At 45.2% G+C, this 23,262-nt stretch overlaps 1 protein-coding gene across 13 annotated transcripts in view; it reads left to right on the forward strand.

The window, feature by feature from the left end:
* cep170aa (centrosomal protein 170Aa) overlaps positions 1–23,262 on the forward strand; it is a 70,446-nt gene that overhangs the window by 44,528 nt on the left and 2,656 nt on the right. For 2 of the 13 annotated variants that reach the window (XM_020460406.2, XM_031805013.1), the window contains 10 exons: positions 7,401–7,990; positions 11,800–11,943; positions 14,661–14,796; positions 14,931–16,499; positions 16,814–16,858; positions 19,490–19,745; positions 21,991–22,201; positions 22,619–22,875; positions 22,979–23,072; positions 23,198–23,249. In XM_020460406.2, coding sequence (XP_020315995.2) covers positions 7,401–7,990; positions 11,800–11,943; positions 14,661–14,796; positions 14,931–16,499; positions 16,814–16,858; positions 19,490–19,745; positions 21,991–22,201; positions 22,619–22,875; positions 22,979–23,072; positions 23,198–23,249 — 3,354 coding nt within the window. The remainder of the gene's footprint in view (positions 1–7,400; positions 7,991–11,799; positions 11,944–14,660; positions 14,797–14,930; positions 16,500–16,813; positions 16,859–19,489; positions 19,746–21,990; positions 22,202–22,618; positions 22,876–22,978; positions 23,073–23,197; positions 23,250–23,262) is intronic. The other 11 variants (XM_020460408.2, XM_020460407.2, XM_020460410.2 and 8 more) reach the window with 11 other exon arrangements.

Consider the following 23,262-nt stretch of genomic DNA (forward strand, 5'->3'; position numbering starts at 1 on the left):
CAAGTTCTCCCACTTAAAAATATGAGAGAGGCCTGTAATTGTCATCATAGGTACACTTCAACTATGACAGACAAAATGAGAAAAAAAATCCAGAAAATCACATTATAGGATTTTTTATTAATTTATTTGCAAATTATGGTGGAAAATAAGTATTTGGTCACCTACAAACAAGCAAGATTTCTGGCTCTCACAGACCTGTAACTTCTTCTTTAAGAGGCTCCTCTGTCCTCCACACGTTACCTGTATTAATGGCACCTGTTTGAACTTGTTATCAGAAAAAGACACCTGTCCACAACCTCAAACAGTCACACTCCAAACTCCACTATGGCCAAGACCAAAGAGCTGTCAAAGGACACCAGAAACAAAATTGTAGACCTGCACCAGGCTGGGAAGACTGAATCTGCAATAGGTAAGCAGCTTGGTTTGAAGAAATCAACTGTGGAAGCAATTATTAGGAAATGGAAGACATACAAGACCACTGATAATCTCCCTCGATCTGGGGCTCCACGCAAGATCTCACCCCGTGGGGTCAAAATGATCACAAGAACGGTGAGCAAAAATCCCAGAACCACACGGAGGGACCTAGTGAATGACCTGCAGAGAGCTGGGACCAAAGTAACAAAGCCTACCATCAGTAACACACTACGCCGCCAGGGACTCAAATCCTGCAGTGCCAGACGTGTCCCCCTGCTTAAGCCAGTACATGTCCAGGCCCGTCTGAAGTTTGCTAGAGAGCATTTGAATGATCCAGAAGAAGATTGGGAGAATGTCATATGGTCAGATGAAACCAAAATATAACTTTTTGGTGAAAACTCAACTCGTTGTGTTTGGAGGACAAAGAATGCTGAGTTGCATCCAAAGAACACCATACCTACTGTGAAGCATGGGGGTGGAAACATCATGCTTTGGGGCTGTTTTTCTGCAAAGGGACCAGGACGACTGATCCGTGTAAAGGAAAGAATGAATGGGGCCATGTATCGTGAGATTTTGAGTGAAAACCTCCTTCCATCAGCAAGGGCATTGAAGATGAAACATGGCTGGGTCTTTCAGCATGATAATGAACCCAAACACACCGCCCGGGCAACGAAGGAGTGGCTTCGTAAGAAGCATTTCAAGGTCCTGGAGTGGCCTAGCCAGTCTCCAGATCTCAACCCCATAGAACATTTTTGGAGGGAGTTGAAAGTCCGTGTTGCCCAGCAACAGCCCCAAAACATCACTGCTCTAGAGGAGATCTGCATGGAGGAATGGGCCAAAATACCAGCAACAGTGTGTCAAAACCTTGTGAAGACTTACAGAAAACGTTTGACCTCTGTCATTGCCAACAAAAGGTATATAACAAAGTATTGAGATAAACTTTTGTTATTGACCATATACTTATTTTCCACCATAATTTGCAAATAAATTCATAAAAAATCCTACAATGTGATTTTCTGGATTTTTTTTCTTCTCATTTTGTCTTTCATAGTTGAAGTGTACCTATGATGAAAATGACAGGCCTTTCTCATCTTTTTAAGTGGGAGAACTTGCACAATTGGTGGCTGACTAAATACTTTTTTGCCCCACTGTATCTGTCCATTGGTGGGAGGGATTCCAGAGGGAATGTCCATAGGGGAAGCATCAGGGGGGAAGTGAATGAAACAATAATACAAATAATAATATATACATATTTACAACCGTAACAGTGATACATCAGAGGGAGCAGGTAGCTGCCTAGCGGTGGCTAGTAGTGCTGTAGTTGCAATGGCGCCCTAGTAGCAACCTAAGCATAGAGCTCCTGGAAATATTTACATATTTAATCATTTTTACGTGTTTTTAATTGTGTTTTTTTTATCAGCTGTTTTGTTTTTGATAACGTTGAGTTTTATTGCATATTTCTGGTGGTTTTGACCCACAGACTTGCAGATGGACTGGCAGGTCAACTCGCTTCGACTTGGCTAGCTAGCTGGTTAATAGGTTTTGTTCGAATGATGCATCTGGACGCTGTATCAGCTTTTGTGTTTCACCTGGCTGCTGGTCCCTGATGTTTTGAAAACATAAATTGAAGATTCACCTGAAGCTTGAGAGGAATGGGAGATGCAGTAGAGGAATGCAATGCTGAGGCAGAGGGCTCATAGTGAAGACGACTGGCTACTATTCTGAACTCTGTGTGGTGAGCTTTCTGGCGCCCAGAGATGCTGAGGCGTCACCCAAGTGGGTACCATACATTGTGAAGGAGAAGTCCAGTAGCTACACGACTCTGGCTGGTTCCCAGAGTAGCCCTTTATATGATCGTCACCAGACTCTTCATCAACCATCTCCCTCATCACCTTCCTCTGATCAAGGCATGAACTGTCCATGTCCATCTTTGGGGGATGCATGCACTCAAAGAATTGGCCTCTATTGGTTGACCTATAGTTAGGTCAACCAGTACATCACTGGATGTGATGTACTAGCTAGCTAGGCTAGCTAGCTAGGCTTTCTAGGGAGTTTTTCCTAGCCACCGTGCTTCTCCACCTGCATTGCTTGCTGTTTGGGGTTTTAGGCTGGGTTTCTGTACAGCACTTTGAGATATCAGCTGATGTACGAAGGGCTATATAAATACATTTGATTTGATTTGATTTGATTTACTCAATGTGATGTACTAGCTAGGCTACTCAATGTGATGTACTAGCTAGGCTACTCAATGTGATGTACTAGCTAGGCTACTCAATGTGATGTACTAATCAAATCAAATCAAATGTTATTTGTCACATACACATGGTTAGCAGATGTTAATGCGAGTGTAGCGAGTGTAGCTAGGCTACTCATGGTGATGCATTGCGTGTTTGTTTTTTGCTTTTGAAAAGCACTATATACATTTTCAAAATTATTAAATTAAATTCTCAAACTGGCCCTCATACAATCATGACCACCTAATCATCCCCAGCTTCCAATTGGCTCATTCATCCCTCCTCGTCTCCCCTCTAACTATTCCCCAGGTCACTTCTGTAAATGACAATGTGTTCTCAGTCAACTTACCTGGTAAAATAAGGGTAAAATAAACAATTTAATATATACATTTAAAAATAAATATTCAGCAGCCTGGTGGTCTGTGGGTAGAAGCTATTGGCCGACTGACAGTTTTTGCCATGATGCTCCTATACTGCCCACGTCTGAGTGATGGAAGCGGGGAGAACCGGACGTGGCTCGGGTGGCTGAGGTCCTTGATGATCTTCTTGGATTTCCTGTGACACATGGTGTCGTTGGGCTGAGCGTACCACCCTCTGTAGAGCCTTGTAGGGAGCGGTGGTGAAGTTGCCGTACCAGGCTGTGATGCAGCCCGACAGTATGCTCTTGATGATGCTCCTTTACAACACTGTGAGGGCCTTCAGGGACAGACAGAATTTCTTCAGCTTCCTGAGGTTCAAGAGTCGCTGTCGTGCCTTTTTTAGCACGGTGTCCGCCTGGTTTGACCATTTCAGCTCCTCTGAGATGTGTACGCCAAGAATATTGATGTTTTTCGCCGTTTTCACGGCGGCCCAGTTGATAAGGATGGGGTCATGCCCAGCCTGGTTAATCCTGAAGTTCATAATCAGCTCCTTTGTTTTGGCACCACATCGTCAGAGTGCCTACCTCATGTCCGTAGGCCGTCTCGTTGCCGTTGGCAATCAGGCCTACTACTGTCGTGTCGTCGGCGAGCTTGATGATGAAGTTGTAACTGTGTGAGGCCATGTAGTCGTGGGTATACAGGGAGTACAAGAGGGAACTGAAGTCGCACCCTTGTGGGGCCCCTCGTGTTGAGGATCAGTGTGGAGGAGGTCATGTTACCTTCCAGTAGAAGCATGTCTTCTACTTTGCTAATGCCGGTAGCAGCAGTCGTAATCTAAACTACAGTAGGCAGGCAAAGAAAGGCCATGGCGTGTTTATTCCCCCTGTAGCCTGATCTGACTTTCATCCTGGGAGAAGGCTTTGCTCGCTACTCATCTTAGTGGTTTATCTAGCTGTATGATTATTCTCCTCCAGGAAACTCTGCTCAGACAAAATTCCCTATGAAGTCACACCATCACCATGAAATGATAGGTGGCCGTCTGCACTCTTTAAAGGTCCTTTATCTCAAATAGTGTCTGATTATGTAATTCTATAAAGGTCCTTTCTCTCAAATAGTGTCTGATTATGTAATTCTGTAAAGGTCCCCACCCTCAAGCAAATAGATGTTGAAGTCCTTTTGTGTACTTCATATCACTGACAGAGACACCCACTTATCAAATCAAATCAAATGGCTCTCAGACCCTGTCCATGACCCCACTCTCCGAGGGTGTCTCAGGGAGACTTGGGATATGCAAAAAACACATTTCCAATTCACACATGCGAATAATACACACTTGTACAAATATACAGTAAATATAAGACAAATATAATCACCCTCCCACACACGGCTCTTTATGCACAACCTATCACTCTGACTGGTGATTCTTCGTACTTAAATCTCTCTGCCCTACATAAACCCAGAGACTACATACAGTATGACTCTCTGCTCTACATAAACCCAGAGACTACATACAGTATGACTCTCTGCTCTACATAAACCCAGAGACTACATACAGTATGACTCTCTGCCCTACATAAACCCAGAGACTACATACAGTATGGCTCTCTGCCCTACATAAACCCAGAGACTACATACAGTATGACTCTCTGCCCTACATAAACCCAGAGCCTACATACAGTATGACTCTCTGCCCTACATAAACCCAGAGCCTACATACAGTATGACTCTCTGCCCAACATAAACCCAGAGACTACATACAGTATGACTCTCTGCCCTACATAAACCCAGAGACTAGATACAGTATGACTCTCTGCCCTACATAAACCCTGAGTCTACATACAGTATGGCTCTGTTAATGGCAGTCAGAATATTTGCTATTTCCTCGGGATTAGTCACCAGTACTTCTAAATCCCCCAGCCGTCTCCCAGCTCTGACACCCATTGTCTGAGCTTAGCATGGATGGCACAGTGGGCTACCTGCCTGTCTACCTCCCCCATTCTCCATTCTTCCTGCCTAAGGCAGTGATTTTCTGCTGAACACCAAGGAGCCAGGCCACATCATCCCATCTCCATGATGATTCATCCACATAGTGCTTTAGTTGTGCTTTCCCTTTGTTTCATATTTTAATTGGAGCCTGGACACTATCTCTGTCTGCATCTTTATTACCATCACTGGGCCTTTTGTAATGCACTTTTTGGGTACGACAACATGAATCTCTTTCTCTCTTGCTCTCTCTCTCTCTCTGTCTCTCTCTCCCTCTCTCTCTCTTTCTCCCTACCTCTTCTACCTGCTAACTGCTGAGTAGGGTTATTTTGCTGTGGGATGCTATTTGACAGGACTCAGGAGAGAGTGTGGGTTGGGCGCTAGCTACTCTTTGGAGCTGGCTAATTAAATGGCTGCTAATTTATGGTGTGCGATAGCTGTGTCTGGGGGTGGGGCGCAGACAGGATGGTATGAATAGAGATTTATGAAGCACATAGCATGTATGAAGGTGAAGTCAGAGGCTGAGCTGCTGAGTGCTACAATACATATAATGCTGCTGGACAATGCAGTCTTTCCAGTTTTAGGTGTGGCTCCTGTACTCGGTTTCTGTGGTTTATTCTGAAGCTGTACCTTCCAGAGGCTGTGGTGAGAGTCTAGCTGTGGGACCGAGAGGAGGGAGGAACAGGGGTCGGTGTTGAGGTTGGAGTTGTCATGCTGCAGGCGGTCAGGACTGGGAGCTTAGCAGCCTGGTGTGTGTATAAACCGTACATGTGTGTCTGAGTCGTGCTCAATGGTGCTCAGTGCTGCCGTCAGCCCCAGGGACAGAGAGCTGTGTGTGCCGTGAAGCGTGAGGACGGGAAAGCGAGACGAGCCAGAGGCTGCTGTGTTAATATTCATGTTCTCAGGTGGGTCTCTGAAACACAATGGATGGAGAGGCAGGCGGTGCACGGGGTACATGGGGATCGCCTGGAGATACTGTGTAGCTTTTACACTGCAAAGTAAGGGTTAACTTTGTTGTTTGTGATGTAAATTAACCAACAGTTTAATAATGATGTTACGTTTTGGTGGTTTTCCTCACTTACTGTAGAAGGTTGTGAATGTTCTTGTGTGTTTTTACACTGTGTGAGGTTTGGAGGTTTGACATTTGACATTTGTCCATGTGTAGTAGGGTTAACGCTGCTGTGTAGTAGGGTTAACGCTGCTGTGTAGTAGGGTTAACGCTGCTGTGTAGTAGGGTTAACGCTGCTGTGTAGTAGGGTTAACGCTTCTGTGTAGTAGGGTTAACGCTGCTGTGTAGTAGGGTTAACGCTGCTGTGTAGTAGGGTTAACGCTGCTGTGTAGTAGGGTTAACGCTGCTGTGTAGTAGGGTTAACGCTGCTGTGTAGTAGGGTTAACGCTGCTGTGTAGTAGGGTTAACGCTGCTGTGTAGTAGGGTTAACGCTGCTGTGTAGTAGGGTTAACGCTGCTGTGCTGTGTAGTAGGGTTAACTGTGTTGTTTGTTCTGTACTGTGTAGTAGGGTTAACTGTGTTGTTTGTTCTGTACTGTGTAGTAGGGTTAACTGTGTTGTTTGTTCTGTACTGTGTAGTAGGGTTAACTGTGTTGTTTGTTCTGTATTGTGTAGTAGGGTTAACTGTGTTGTTTGTTCTGTATTGTGTAGTAGGGTTAACTGTGTTGTTTGTTCTGTACTGTGTAGTAGGGTTAACTGTGTTGTTTGTTCTGTGTAGTAGGGTTAACTGTGTTGTTTGTTCTGTACTGTGTAGTAGGGTTAACTGTGTTGTTTGTTCTGTGTAGTAGGGTTAACTGTGCTGTTTGTTCTGTACTGTGTAGTAGGGTTAACTGTGTTGTTTGTTCTGTATTGTGTAGTAGGGTTAACTGTGTTGTTTTTGCTAGATGTGTCTATGTGCTGTGTGTGATGATGTGGAGGAGTTGCAGTCTGACTCATGTGGGGCCGGGGCCAGCCAGCTCTAGTCACTCAGAGACAGGCAGCGCTGTGAGGCTCCTAACAGTTCCTTTGTCTGGGGCTGCTGCATGAAAGGCCTCTGTCTCCTGGTGATTTCTGCCTCTGAACCCACCACTGTCAGGTCTGATTTCATGCTATTTCCTGAGCCCCCGCTAAAGAATACCCACTTTCCCTCCTCCCTCCACCCTTCCTGCTCCTGCTCCTTCCTCCAACCCCCTCCTCTTTCCCCCTCTGCCCACTGAAGAGGCAGGGCTGGTATTACTGTGGCTGGGTGAAGTCTGGAGTGCTGCCGCATATTGGATTGCATCATAGATGGCTATGGAGGCCTGTCCTTCTCGCTTTCTCACTCTAAGTCATAATTAGCAGTTGAATGGTCAGAGGTTAGATGTTTAGTGTTTCCTGTATGCACAGTAACTCAGGTATGTGCTCTCCTCTTTTGGCCCTCCCAGGCAGCAAGCATGAGGATGGCACCCAGAGCGACTCCGAGAACGGAATTGGTCTGCGCTTCGGCAACCGGAGGCTGGCTTTGGAGGAGAGGCTGAGGGTGGCGCAGGGAGGACAGGGGGGTCAGGGGGGCCGGACCACCAGCAACAGGACCTCCTTCATGATCGAGTTCTACGATGATGAGAACTCCCGCAAGCGACGATCCTACTCCTTCTCGCAGACTGCACCACTGCTTGGGGGCGCGGCCGGGGAGGCTCTGTGCCCCACGCCCCCCTCCCACCCTAAGTCCCCCTCTACCACAGCCACAGACTTCAGCAAGGCCCCGTTATCAGCGGCCCTGATAGCGGGTGCCCCCACGGCCGCCCGGGTCCTGATGAAGCAGAGGTCTGAGGACCAGAGCATAGGAAGGAGCTCGGTCAGTACAGGTCACCAGACAATTGAGCCCAGCCCCAGTGAGGAGGGTTTGAGGACCCCTCGGTCTCAGGGGGACAGGGACAGGGAGCAGGAGGATGACCAGAGCGATAAGGGAACCTACACCATTGAGCTGGAGAACCGCAACCCTGAGGAGGAGGAGGCCAGGCGCATGATAGACAAGGTATGGCCAGCTTTCTGAAGTATTTTCACACACCTCAAGGATTTATCTTTATGGGTTGGGTTGCTGTGAATACGATTTTTATTTGAAAAATATATTTTCTGAATTGCAGGTAGGAAAGCTGACCTGGTTTGAATGTAAGAATGGCCAAGTTCTATGTGTCTTGAATTAACTGTATAAAAGGTCATGTTGTTTTTCTTCAGTTTTCTAAAATGTCCGCCATAAATAACATCCACTAAGCATGCTGAGCTTTTGAAGCTGTAATGACCTGTCATAATGAATTATTACATCGCTATTTCCCGAATGAAAAGCATTTTACTATGTCCTCTGATGCTCTGTGACCCATGGGTTAAAGTACATTAGATTTCATTTTGTAATGTATTTTATTTCCAACTGAATGTGGTCGTTGCGAGACCAATTTAAAATATTTACATTGTACAATATGTAGTCTCAAGCTTTTATACACTGAAGGTCTTGATCAGGCACTCACTAATATACACATTTTCAATGGTATATTAAGAAAGAAATGTTACTGTCAGGAAATGGTATACCCAGCAGCATAGGTCTTTGCCCTGATGTGGCGGTCAATTTCCCTTAAGTCTCTCTGTTCTAATTAGCTCATATAAACAGTCACACACAATGAGAGAGTGAGCTATATAACCTGCTGCATAACCTGGCTGTCACAATCCAGTGCAACAGCTGCAATAATAAAAACCACAGTTAACACAGCACAAGACTCAATCATAAGACTCACGCACAAGACTCAATCATAAGACTCACGCACAAGACTCAATCATAAGACTCACGCACAAGACTCAATCATAAGACTCACGCACAAGACTCAATCATAAGACTCACGCACAAGACTCAATCATAAGACTCACGCACAAGACTCAATCATAAGACTCACGCACAAGACTCAATCATAAGACTCACGCACAAGACTCAATCATAAGACTCACGCACAAGACTCAATCATAAGACTCACGCACAAGACTCAATCATAAGACGCACGCACAAGACTCAATCATAAGACTCACGCACAAGACTCAATCATAAGACTCACGCACAAGACTCAATCATAAGACTCACGCACAAGACTCAATCATAAGACTCACGCACAAGACTCAATCATAAGACTCACGCACAAGACTCAATCATAAGACTCACGCACAAGACTCAATCATAAGACTCACGCACAAGACTCAATCATAAGACTCACGCACAAGACTCAATCATAAGACTCACGCACAAGACTCAATCATAAGACTCACGCACAAGACTCAATCATAAGACGCACGCACAAGACTCAATCATAAGACTCACGCACAAGACTCAATCATAAGACTCACGCACAAGACTCAATCATAAGACTCACGCACAAGACTCAATCATAAGACTCACGCACAAGACTCAATCATAAGACTCACGCACAAGACTCAATCATAAGACTCACGCACAAGACTCAATCATAAGACTCACGCACAAGACTCAATCATAAGACTCACGCACAAGACTCAATCATAAGACTCACGCACAAGACTCAATCATAAGACTCACGCACAAGACTCAATCATAAGACTCACGCACAAGACTCAATCATAAGACTCACGCACAAGACTCAATCATAAGACTCACGCACAAGACTCAATCATAAGACTCACGCACAAGACTCAATCATAAGACTCACGCACAAGACTCAATCATAAGACTCACGCACAAGACTCAATCATAAGACTCACGCACAAGACTCATTCATATAAGACTCACGCACAAGACTCAATCATAAGACTCACGCACAAGACTCAATCATAAGACTCACGCACAAGACTCAATCATAAGACTCACGCACAAGACTCAATCATAAGACTCACGCACAAGACTCAATCATAAGACTCACGCACAAAACTCATTCATATAAGACTCACGCACAAGACTCAATCATAAGACTCACGCACAAGACTCAATCATAAGACTCACACACAAGACTCAATCATAAGACTCACGCACAAGACTCAATCATAAGACTCACATACAAGACTCAATCATAAGACTCACGCACAAGACTCATTCATAAGACTCACGCACAAGACTCAATCATAAGACTCACGCACAAGACTCAATCATAAGACTCACGCACAAGACTCAATCATAAGACTCACGCACAAGACTCAATCATAAGACTCACGCACAAGACTCAATCATAAGACTCACGCACAAGACTCAATCATAAGACTCACGCACAAGACTCAATCATAAGACTCACGCACAAGACTCACGCACAAGACTCAATCATAATACTCACGCACAAGACTCAATCATAAGACTCACACACAAGACTCAATCATAAGACTCACGCACAAGACTCAATCATAAGACTCACATACAAGACTCAATCATAAGACTCACGCACAAGACTCATTCATAAGACTCACGCACAAGACTCAATCATAAGACTCACGCACAAGACTCAATCATAAGACTCACGCACAAGACTCAATCATAAGACTCACGCACAAGACTCAATCATAAGACTCACGCACAAGACTCAATCATAAGACTCACGCACAAGACTCAATCATAAGACTCACGCACAAGACTCAATCATAAGACTCACGCACAAGACTCAATCATAAGACTCACGCACAAGACTCATTCATATAAGACGCACGCACAAGACTCATTCATAAGACTCACGCACAAGACTCATTCATAAGACTCACGCACAAGACTCAATCATAAGACTCACGCACAAGACTCAATCATAAGACTCACGCACAAGACTCATTCATAAGACTCATGCACAAGACTCAATCATAAGACTCACGCACACGACTCAATCATAAGACTCACGCACAAGACTCAATCATAAGACTCACACACAAGACTCAGTCATAAGACTCACGCACAAGACTCATTCATAAGACTCACGCACAAGTCTCATTCATAAGACTCACGCACAAGACTCAGTCGTAAGACTCACGCACAAGACTCACTCATAAGCATCAAGCACAAGACTCATTCATAAGACTCATGAGTAACTCCCTTAACCATACACAATTTAGAAAAGATGAGCAGAAGTGTCATCATCCATCCTCGCCTTCTTCCAAATGAACTGTTCTATTGACACCTAGGGACTAGTTTATGATCATAATACCTTTGCTGCAAAACAAGCTTAGCCTCTAGCTAGCGCTCACTCTGAACACAGCATTCCACATGTAACATACCGCTGTAGAGCGAATCTAATGGGGCTCACCATCGAGCTCTCTCCATTATTCCATCGTCCTCCAGGGAGTTTAGAAAACCACCAGTTTGCTTATGTGACAGCTGCCTGCGTGCTTTCTCATGCTGAATGAAAATCTCAGAAGTCTCAGAAGTAGAGAAGTAAGGATTTACTGCCGGTTTAAGATTCCCCCCAAAAAGCTATTTAAACTCTTAAACATGTAGCCCTGAGATGTCATTTTTGACTCATTAAATATTTATATGGTACTTAAAAGATGGCAATTGGGGCATGGAGTAAGTGGAGAGGGGGTGGGGCATTGGTTGTCAGATTTATTTAGAGCATAGGCTGGGAAGTCTTCTCTAAACTAGAAGTGTGATGATGGTAATTCCTATAATTAGCTGACACAGTAATTGGCACACTGCTCCCTGTCTTTTTACATGGCCGTTATGGATGTGTGAAGTGTGTGGGGGCAGTGCTTTGATCCAACTGGCCCTCATGTTGGTCCAATATCAGCCACCTTTGTCTATGTAGTAGACTACCGTGAGTGGCAGTGATGAGTCATCAAGCTCTTTATTTTCTTGATGCTCAGGTGTTTGGGGTGGAGCAGAACCAGGATCCGTCTGTCTCAGGACCAGTAGAACACCAACAGGGAGAAGCAGGGAAGGAGAAGAAGGAGAGGAAGAAGACCACAGAGACGGGAGAAACTGAAAAACCAAGCTGCCTTCCATCTGAGGTAAAACACCCCTTCCATGGAGACACAAATTATTATACCCAATCTCTCACAGCTTTTAGTCATCATAGTCCCCATAGCATCTACAGTTGAAGTCAGAAGTTTACATACACTTAAGTTGGAGTCATTAAAACTTGTTTTTCAACCACTCCACAAATTTCTTGTTAACAAACTATAGTCGGTTAGGACATCTACTTTGTGCATGACACAAGTAATTTTTCCAACAATTGTTTACAGACAGATTATTTCACTTATAATTCACTGTATCACAATTCCAGTGGATCAGAAGTTTACATACACTAAGTTGACTTTGCCTTTAAACAGCTTGGAAAATTCCAGAAAAGGATTCCATGTCTTTAGAAGCTTCTGATAGGCTGATTGACATAATTTGAGTCAATTGGAGGTGTACCTGTGGATGTATTTCAAGGCCTTCCTTCAAACTCAGTGCCTCTTTGCTTGACATCATGGGAAAATCGAAAGAAATCAGCCAAGACCTCAGAAAAAAATTCTGGTTCATCCTTGGGAGCAATTTCCAAACACCTGAAGGTACCATGTTCCTCTGTACAAACAATAGTACGCAAGTATAAACACCATGGGACCACGCAGCCGTCATACCACTTAGGAAGGAGATGTGTTCTGTCTCCTAGAGATGAATGTACTTTGGTGCGAAAAGTGCAAATCAATCCCAGAACAACAGCAAAGGACCTTGTGAAGATGCTGGAGGAAACAGGTACAAAATTATCTATATCCACAGTAAAACGAGTCCTATATCGACATAACCTGAAAGGCCGCTCAGCAAGGAAGAAGCCACTGCTCCAAAACCACCATAAAAAAGCCAGACTACGGTTTGAACTGCACATGGGGACAAAGATTGTACCTTTTGGAGAAATGTCCTCTGGTCTGATGAAACCAGAATAGAACTGTTTGGCCATAATGACCATTGTTATGTTTGGAGGAAATAGGAGGAGGCTTGCAAGCCGAAGAAACCATCCCATCATGTTGTGGGGGTGCTTTGCTGCAGGAGGGACTGGTGCACTTCACAAAATAGATGGCGTCATGAGGGAGGAAAATTATGTGGATATATTGAAGCCACATCTCAAGGCATCAGTAGGGAAGTTAAAGCTTGGTCGTTAATGGGTCTTCCAAATGGACAATGACCCCAGCATACTTCCAAAGTTGTGGCAAAATGGCTTAAGGACAGCAAAGTCTAGGTATTGGAGTGGCCATCACAAAGCCACAAACTCAATCCTATAGAAAATTTGTGGGCAGAACTGAAAAAGCTTGTGCGAGCAAGGAGGCCTACTAACCTGACTCAGTTACATCAGCTCTGTCTGGAGAAATGGGCCAAAATTCACCAACTTATTGTGGGAAGCTTGTGGAAGGCTACCCAAAACGTTTGACCCAAGTTAAACAATTTAAAGGCAATGCTGCCAAATACTAATTGAGTGTATGTGAACTTCTGACCCACTGGGAATGTGATGAAAGAAATAAAAGCTGAAATTAATCATTCTCTCTACTATTATTCTGACATTTCACATTCTTAATATAAAGTGGTGATCCTAACTGACCTAAAACAGGGAATTTTTACAAGGATTAAATGTCAGGAATTGTGAAAAACTGAGTAAATGTATTTGTCTAAGGTGTATGTAAACTTCAACTGTATCTCATTCAGTGATGTGATGCTTGAGAAATGTAAACATTACTGAGATTCATTACTATGACCCTGACGTACTTGGGTGGAGTGGCTCGCTGTCTTTTTCTGTGACCCTCAGATTCCTTCTCAGGGACGGGACAGCCTCTGAAGACTGTTGAGTGTTAATATGCCAAAATAGCATTTATTTTCCAGTGGAACTCCCATTGTTTTCGCGTTCTGAGGGGAATGATGCCCAAAACAGAAATGAGTGACAGAGGCCTGTCTAAAGTGGCATATCTATAAACTCTAAATGGAGGAAAGCAGGAGCTCCTGATTGCATTAAGATGACTCTGTTGGAAGGGGAGTAGAGGACTAGTTGTGTCAGCCAGGCACTCCCTGACTTGACCACTTCCTTGTTATTGACAGAGTAGGCCACTCAGGGCCTGACCTAGTTCATAGAGCGATGAGAAATGACACTTTCCCCCTCCAGGCAAGTTCCATTCAGGCACGAGGGGAGGACGGAGACTGTATATACAGTAGGCTACAATAGTCTATGTGGATCCCTGATCTCGATATTCAGTACTATTTCTGCTATTCTGTTCAGTTACTATTTCTGCTTTAACTTGTGACTTTCTGATAGGACTCCATGCAAAGGAATACACTTTGGCTTTGTGAAAACAATATATTCTCCTCAGTAGCACTAGAGTGTATTAATAAAAACGGATATAGCCAGAGACCGATCATTGCTTAGACCATGCTTAGTTTAAAATATGAATCAGCTAATACATAATGAATATGATTTTACTCTTTAGGCTCATCACTGAAACATAAGACCATTCAGAGGTGAATGAATGGCAGCAGAGTTGTGTTCTGTGTCCTCCCTGCTACATGTGGATACTCCCTCCAGCTCTATGTGGCCAGTAGCAGGGATGTGTTGATTTGCTAGGTTAACTGTCTCTTCCCATAGCCGCTGTATCTCTGAATGGGGTGAAGTGCCATGAGTCTGTCAAGAGAGACTAGGATAACTGTCTCTCTCTCTCTCTCTCTCTCTCTCTCTCTCTCTCTCTCTCGCACTCTCTCTCGTCAGAGTGTGTCTGAGAACCCGGTGGCAGTGGGCAGTAGTCGCTGGGTGTCTCAGTGGGCCAGTCTATCTGCTAACCACACCAGGACTGACCCAGAAGGGTCTGGGGCTGAGTCACCTGCCTTCGTCCATCAGCAAAGAGGTACAGTAGGGCTCCTATATTTATCAAAACCAGGATCATGTGGATCTGCATCTGTATTTGTGAAGGTGTATTTTCTTCACATAATAGCAGAAAACTAGAAATGTAGCTTTACTATTTTTGTTTATTTCTGCCAGAAGCGGATGCCTTTGAGTCGGGCATGTCCATCCGAAGCGCCAGCTCTGCCACCTCCAGTCTCACAGAGCGCAAACGCAGGACCCTCCCCCAGCTCCCTATCGACGACCCCCGGGCTAAGCCAGGGAAGAGCTTGTCCGGCCTAGGCCTGCATCGCTCAGAGATCGGAGAGAAACAGGACACGGAGCCCCAGGAGAAGAGCCAGGTGGAGCATAAAGGAGACGGGGCGTGCTTTACCTCCATAGAGGAGGGGGATATGATGAAGGGCAAACAGAAACAGACCAAGGCCCCGCTACAGGCCTCCTCCAAGCCCCCTCTTAGACCTATGAGCAGCAGTGAGAAGAGGTCCGAGGAGAGAAGGAGGCGGGCGGAGGACAGGATTCAGCACCACATCAAAGAAGGAGTGGATGGGGGGGAGAAGTCAGGGGGCAAACCTTTGGTTCGCCAGGGCAGTTTCACCATCGAGAAGCCCAGTGGTGTGGTGCCCATTGAGCTGATCCCCCGGATCAAATGTGGTGCTGGTGTCCTGGGCCGCGAGCGCAGCGACTCTGTGGGCAGCATGGACACAGCCACCCTGCTGAAGGACACAGAGGCTGTCATGGCCTTCCTGGAGGCCAAGCTGAGGGACGAGAACAAGCTGGACAGAGCCAACCGGGCAGGTTCCATCTCCCCCGAGTCAGACGTGGACACGGCCAGCACCTATAGCCAGGTGGCAGGGGAGGGAGAGAAGAAAGCAGCCCACCAGAAACGCCGCTCCCTAAGCAGCCTGCACAAGGAGAAGAGCAACCTAAGCTCAACCTCCAAAACCGCTGCCAGCACCAACGCCCGCGAGCGCCTGGAGAGAAAGACCAAGACCAGAACTGATCCCAGCCGGCCAGATGTCCGCCGCTCCGTCCAGCCTGCCTCCTCGCGGTCACGCCAACCATCCCAGGACCTCACGGATGACGATCAGACCTCGTCTTTCCCCATCTCCGACATCCTCTCCTCTGACCAGGAGAGTTTGTATAGTCGCTCGTACGGCCGCAGCCACTTCACCTCTACGGATGACCTGCTACATTCAAAACTGGAGGCCAAATCCAGCAGCAAGACCAGCTCCAGTAAGTCCAGTAAGACCCTCCAAGCCGCCACAGCTTCCTCTCTGGGGAAACAGGCCTCTCTGCCCCAGCCACGGCCTACCAGAACGTCCCTGCTCCGCCGGGCCCGGCTGGGGGACACGTCCGACACGGACCTGCCTGATGCAGACAGGATGTCTGTGGCCTCCGAGGTGTCCACCACCAGTTCCACATCCAAGCCTCCGTCTGGTCGTAAAGGCCCCTCGCGGCTGGACATGCTGGCCCAGCCCAGGAGGACGCGGCTGGGCTCCATCTCGGCCCGTAGTGACTCAGAGTGTACTGTGGGCCGGAGCAGCACCTCCTCCCCTCGCCTGTCTGCAGAGACCGCCCTGCGTCTGGGACTCCGCTCCTCCACCCCCACCGACAACAAAATGGCTCCTCGCATGAGGGCCAACAGTGTGTCCAAGCTGACCGAGGCCAAGTCCAGAATCAGCCCCTCCATCCACAGCACTCCCTCAGGTGAGATCCTGCTCTCATCTCCGATACATTCCCTCTGATATAAGGTACAGCTTGAAAAATTCAGTATTCTATTATTTAATGTAAAAAACAGTTAAGGGGTAAAGGAGCAAGTCAAATGCTATGTGTGTTCTTTTCCCAGCCCTTTGTCTCCCCCCCATTCTGGTGTAAAGGAATGTTTAGGATTTTTCCACAATTACATCATTGCAGTTTTTGGGTAGCTTCTTGTCCTTTCTTGGTCATTGTTTGTCCTTGTCCATGTGTGTGTTGTGATCAGTGTAAATCACTCTCATTGTCTGGCTGTCTGTCCTGTTCAGAGAGCCCTCAGCCTGAGCCTGAGCCTTCAGAGGAGGAGCTCATGGGTACTGTACCAGAGAGAGCTCTGTGTGTGTGTGTTTAGTGTGGTGTGTTTAGTGTGGTGCGTTTAGTGTGGTGTGTTTAGTGTGGTGTGTTAAGTGTGTGTGTGATGTGTCCCTCTCTTCAACCTGCCACTACAATGATAACCCTAATGCTCTACTCCAACCTTATATCTTATTGGAACTGTTTATGTCTGTTAGATGTAGAGGTACCCTAAATTACTATGGACACAAGTTTCAAATTGGATAGAAGTGAATTGTTATTTGCCCAAAACCTCTTATTGGCCAAAAGCTTACCAATCTTTTATTCAGTCTTAATTGCCAATAAGCTAAGAGTTACAGAGCCAAAATGATTACATCAAGTGTTACTGAGCCAACCTAACATCATTGCTGATGCAAGACGAGCAAATGTTGTGGGCAGCGCTGGATTGTGTTATTAGGTGGCTGTACTCCGCCTAGTGGAAATATTCATTTAAGACATTGTCATAGCATTTTAGAACTTGTCATGTAGTTAAAGTAAAATGTTATTGCAGTGAATTCAATTGATATATTTGAAATCTAGAGAGAGCATTAGGTCATCCATGTACAGGCTACATTAGGCCATTAGGCGCAGATGTAACATTGTGATCCCACTGGGTACAGACATCAGTTCAACGTCTATTTTTAATTGTACATTTGATTGAGTTGTCAGCTAACGTGAATTCAATGTGAAATCAACAAACAAACAAAAAATCGCTGCGTTATTGGATTTAGGTTCAAAGTTGGGGGAAAAAAGACTTTTTGCAAATCTAATCAGTTTTCCATGTTGATTCAACATTATCACACCGATTTTTTGTTGTTGAAATGATGAGGAAACAACGTTGATTCAACCAGTTTTTGCCCAGTGGGATGGCTTAACACATTAACTAAGATGAGTAACTAATCCACCATGAGTGTGGCAGTAAACTCACCTTCTAACAGAGCAGTACACTCTTAGGAGAACCCTTTTTGGTTCCAGGTAGAACCCTTTTGGGTTCCATGTACAATATAACCCTCTGTGAAAAAGTTTCTACAAGGAACCCAAAATGGTTCTACCTGGAACCAAAAATGGCTCTTCAAAGGGTTCTCCTATGGGGACAGCTGAATAACCCTGTTAGGTTCTAGACAGCAACTTTTTTTTAAAGAGTGTTGTCACTGGAAACAGGAAACTGAGACAGTCAAGCACTGGATTCAGGCCTACCTAGGAAGATACATTACAATCAATCAAATGTATTTATAAAGCCCTTTTTACATCAGCAGATTTCACAAAGTGCTTATACAGAATTCCAGCCTTAAACCCCAAACAGCAAGTAATGCAGATGTAGAACCACGGTGGCTAGGAAAAACTCCCCTAGAAAGACAGGAACCTAGGAAGAAACCTAGAGACTAACCAGGCTCTGAGGGATGGCCAGTCCTCTTCTGGCTATGCAGGTGGAGATTATAAGATTACCTGGCCATTAAGGCCGGATTGTTCTTCAAGATGTTCAAACATCCATAGATGACCAGCGGGGTCAAATAATAATCACAGTGATTGTACAGGGTGCAACAGATCAGCACCTCATAGCCAAGCATTCAGAGGTCGAGACAGCAGGTGTGGTAGAGAGAGAGAGAGGGAGAGGGAGAGTCAAAAACAGCTGGACCGGGACAAGGTAGCATGTCCGGTGAACATGTCAGGGTTCCATAGCCACAGGCAGAGCAGTTGAAACTAGAGCAGCAGCACGACCAGGTGGACTGGGGACTGACATGAGTCATCAGGCCAGGTAGTCCTGAGGCATGGTCCTAGGGCTCAAGTCCTCTGGTAGGGGAGGGAGAGAGGGAGAGAGAAACAAAGAGATCATTAGATGAAGTATACTTAAATTCACACAGGACACCAGATAAAACAGGAGAATTACTGACCCTAGCCCCCTGGCACATAGACTATTACAGCATAGATACTGGAGGCTGAGTCAAGGGGGTCGGGGGACCCTGTGGCCACTTCCGACAATGCTATAACTTACTATAACAATATATGTTAATATTGTCTAGCTAGAGGGAGAGAGCAAGTAGTATACCTTGATTATGTGCCACTGTTAAAACCATATACATTTCCACTATCAGACCACTTTCCATCAGCCTCATGTCAGGCTATCAGCCTACATTCCACCAGCCTCATGTCAGGCTATCAGCCTACATTCCACCAGCCTCATGTCAGGCTATCAGCCTACATTCCACCAGCCTCATGTCAGGCTATCAGCCTACATTCCACCAGCCTCATGTCAGGCTATCAGCCTACATTCCACCAGCCTCATGTCAGGCTATCAGCCTACATTCCACCAGCCTCATGTCAGGCTATCAGCCTACATTCCACCAGCCTCATGTCAGGCTATCAGCCTACATTCCACCAGCCTCATGTCAGGCTATCAGCCTACATTCCACCAGCCTCATGTCAGGCTATCAGCCTACAGAATATCTTGTCTATGATTTGTCTAGAGGTCAGAGTTACAGAAATCTGCTTGGCTTTAACTTTAAGATAGAATGCTTTAGACACTGTGAGCATCCGGTGCTTTCTGAGTGAGTGAAATAACTTCAAACAAAACAGAAATGATCTCTTGATAACTATATCTTTCTCCCTGACCTTAGCCTCTAACAGGTGGAGACGGCTGCCCCCAGAGTACGGATCCACCTCAGAGGAGGAGTTTGGCTCCAACAGGAACTCCCCCAAACCTGGGCGCACCCTGCGCCCCCACTCGGTCCTGAGGGGTACCAGACTAGGGGGCTCCACCAGCAGCCTTAACTCTGGTCAGGTTGGCCCTGGAGGCATGGTCCTCAAACACCGCATGAGAGAGCAGGAGGAGTACATCAAGGACTGGACTGCTCACAGTGAGGAGATTGCCAGGTACTCATCTTCTCCGACTTACACATACTCACACATGCATACACAAGACTGCATGGGTACATACACAAACACATATACACACACCTCAGCTAGCGCATAATGTTCTAGGAGCCATATGTTTCTTAGAGCTTGGTGAGAGCGTGGTTGTCCTATGGTTATTTTGAATACATCCTTCCCACAACGTTCTGGGAATGGTACAGGATACCCAGCTAGCGCATAATGTTCTAGGAGCCATATGTTTCTTAGAGCTTGGTGAGAGCGTGGTTGTCCTATGGTTATTTTGAATACAACCTTCCCACAACGTTCTGGGAATGGTACAGGATACCCAGCTAGCGCATAATGTTCTGAGAACCATATGTTTCTTAGAGCTTGGTGAGGGCGTGGTTGTCCTATGGTTATTTTGCATACAACCTTCCCACAACGTTCTGGGAATGGTACAGGATACCCAGCTAGTACATAATGTTCTGAGAACCATATGTTTCTTAGAAGATAGAAAGAGTTTTGTTGAAGCTGAGAACGGAATGCATATTTTTAAATAACATTCTTAGAACGTTCTTTGAACGTTACTAATGTTTTTAGTATTCTGAGAAACTTGCAGAAAACATTATGCTGAAGAACTGAAATTCCCACAGAAGAAAGGTGTTTCTTAACATTCTCAGAACAATTTGAGAACATGACTTTAAATAGAACCATAAGGAAACCTGTAGAAAACGTTATGCTGAAGTACTGAAATTCCCATCTATGTTGTTAAGTGTGTTCAGGTGAGTTGGCTGCCCCCACTAATTGGCCACGCCTGATCTCAATGAGTGATTGTTTCCTTTAAAATGGGGTCTGTTTGAATAGACTAAAATGAACAGCTTTGTATGAATTTAAAAAACATGACATGTGAGCTCCATCCTGGTGGTGCAGTGGACTAATTCCATGGATAGATAATTGAAGATCATAGGTTTGAATCTCACCGACACAGTGCCACAATAAAAGATCAATATGACTGATGCCTAAGCAAATTCATTTCCATGTGCCCTATCTGTACATGGAGTTCAAAACAGTTAACCCAAACTAAGCTAACAGCATTATTAAAAGCATTATTGAAACATGTTTTCAGAACATTATTTAATTACCTTTTTCATTTTCGTTCTCAGAACGTAAACTTTCAGGGAACCATAGTAAATAGTTGTCAGAACCTCCCTGCAACCTAAAAATGTACACTCCCAGAACAGGCAAAATGTTCATTTAAAAAACATTAAGTTTTACCGGTCTGGAAACTTATGGCTTCATTCCCAGAACTAATGGGAAACAAAAAACATAAGTTCCCACAACTTCCATGGAACCAAATGTGCTAGCTGGGACACACACAAACACACACACAAGAATCCATCTACTTTTACTCATTCATATCACAAATATTTGTTATTTGAATCCACAAGGAAGTTCAGTTCAGTTTATATGCCTCATGGACATGGCACAATTGGCAAATAAGATACTATCTGTAGATAGGGCTGCCCAATGAATGGCTTAGTGTTTTCTCTCTGATCAAACAACGGTCATCTTTAGTAAGTCCACTCTAACTGACTCTGTTCTGTGACGCTGTAATAAATGGTTCCCGACTCAGCAGGGACTTTCACACAGTATGGTGGTCATGAGATAGAACCATACCATCTTAGACATAGAGCTCCTGTGTTCTCCTGCATGGAAAGGTTGGTTTATCATCAGTCACTGTCTCTCTCCTCTTCCCTGCACCCCTCCTCTTCCTGCATATCTTCCACTTGACCTAGTAGTCACAGGGAGACTGAACTGAGCAGACAGCAGTGAGAAAAGGATTGATTCAACCAGCCTCATAGAGCAAGCACAAGGACTTTCTTACACATCAGACAAGGACATTTAAAGTAATGGAGGACAATATTAGGTTACCGTAAGCAGCTCTTAGCGAAGCATTTTTGAAGTTCAGGTTCCTTGCATAAAATGCTTGTAAAGGATGTGATCATTTACAAGTGAATATTGTTAATTCACATTGAAAATGGTCCTACCTCCATCTAGTGGACAGTATGTAGAATGGTTCTATGAGTTGTGCTGTGTCAGTTAATTATACATTAAACTAATTGCTTTTTGTTAAGCCTGACATGCAGCTGTTTCTCAATGTCTAATGAGTAGTCTTGGTTTATATCATTGTGAGACATCTGTGTGTACTGATTTATTGAAGTGTCACTCTCTGCCCAGTTCCAGCAGCCCGTCTGATGTATCATAGGTTATTTCCCTGTGTGCGTAGGATCAGTCAAGACCTGGCCAAGGACCTGGCCATCCTCGCCCGGGAGATCCATGACGTGGCCGGAGAGATCGACTCGGTCAGCTCCTCTGGAACGGCTCCCAGCACCACGGTCAGCACCGCCGCCACGACGCCCGGCTCCGCCATCGATACCCGCGAAGAGGTAGGCCGCACGCAGGAGGGCAAGCAAAAGGTGCTTGACATTTACTTTATTCTCTCCTAACTTCCTCCCTTCCTTTTCTAAACTACTAACGCTCAATGGCTTCTGCTTCAGCGTCGCTTTATCTTTGATCTGCTGCCGAAGGTGTGGACTGTGAACTGGCATTTCTTGTATACCATTTTGAGTATACCTGCTGTATACTGATCAGATATCACTAAAAGGTGTATTTGCATTCTCTTAACAAGCTTTCATTGATCTTTCCCTGCCAACTTCTTTAATACCTAATTCATAACTATGTAACTCATAACTATGTTAACCTAGTTAATCTGTAGCATGGCCATAGCATACATACATTCATACAGAGAAGATACAGTATAAATGTTCCATTCATGGTTAACAATCATATAGCTGCCCCATATAACTAACAAGGTCTTCCTCTGCCCCTCACAGCTGGTTGACCGTGTGTTTGACGAGAGCCTCAACTTCAGGAAGATCCCTCCCATGGTGCAGAACAAGGCCCCTGAGATAAACGGACGCCCTGTGGAGCTCCGTCCCCGCGCCCCAGACAGCCTGGACTCCCACTCTGCCCTCCGCAGACGCACATGGAACAGGGATGAGGCGGTGGTGGACAGTCTGCTGCTCACATCTGTCTCTCAGCTGTCAGCTAAAATCAGGCAGTCTGTTGACAAAACAGCAGGAAAAATACGGTAACAATCAAGCTCTTTAAGTTGTTATATCTGTATATCTGACATTCACAAGAGATCAAGGAGATATTAAACAAAGCAACTTTATGGTCTATGATTTTTCCAGAATATTGTTCAAAGACAAGGACAGGAATTGGGATGAGATTGAGAGCAAACTCCGATCTGAGAGCGACATACCACTTCTCAAAACCTCTAACAAGGTAAGGAAGAAACGGGTTATAAATGTATTTTTTCCTTATTTATTTTTATAAATAAATTGTCATAACGAAGCAACCTTTTATTCCTCTCTCGTGTCCCTGCCTTCCCCTTTTCTCTCCTGGAACAGCAGATCTCCTCTATCCTCGTGGAGCTGAAGAGAGTGGAGAAGCAGCTACAAGGTAAGATAGCATG

Source organism: Oncorhynchus kisutch, linkage group LG25 (genome assembly GCF_002021735.2).
Source record: "Oncorhynchus kisutch isolate 150728-3 linkage group LG25, Okis_V2, whole genome shotgun sequence".
Taxonomy (NCBI): Eukaryota; Metazoa; Chordata; class Actinopteri; order Salmoniformes; family Salmonidae; genus Oncorhynchus; species Oncorhynchus kisutch.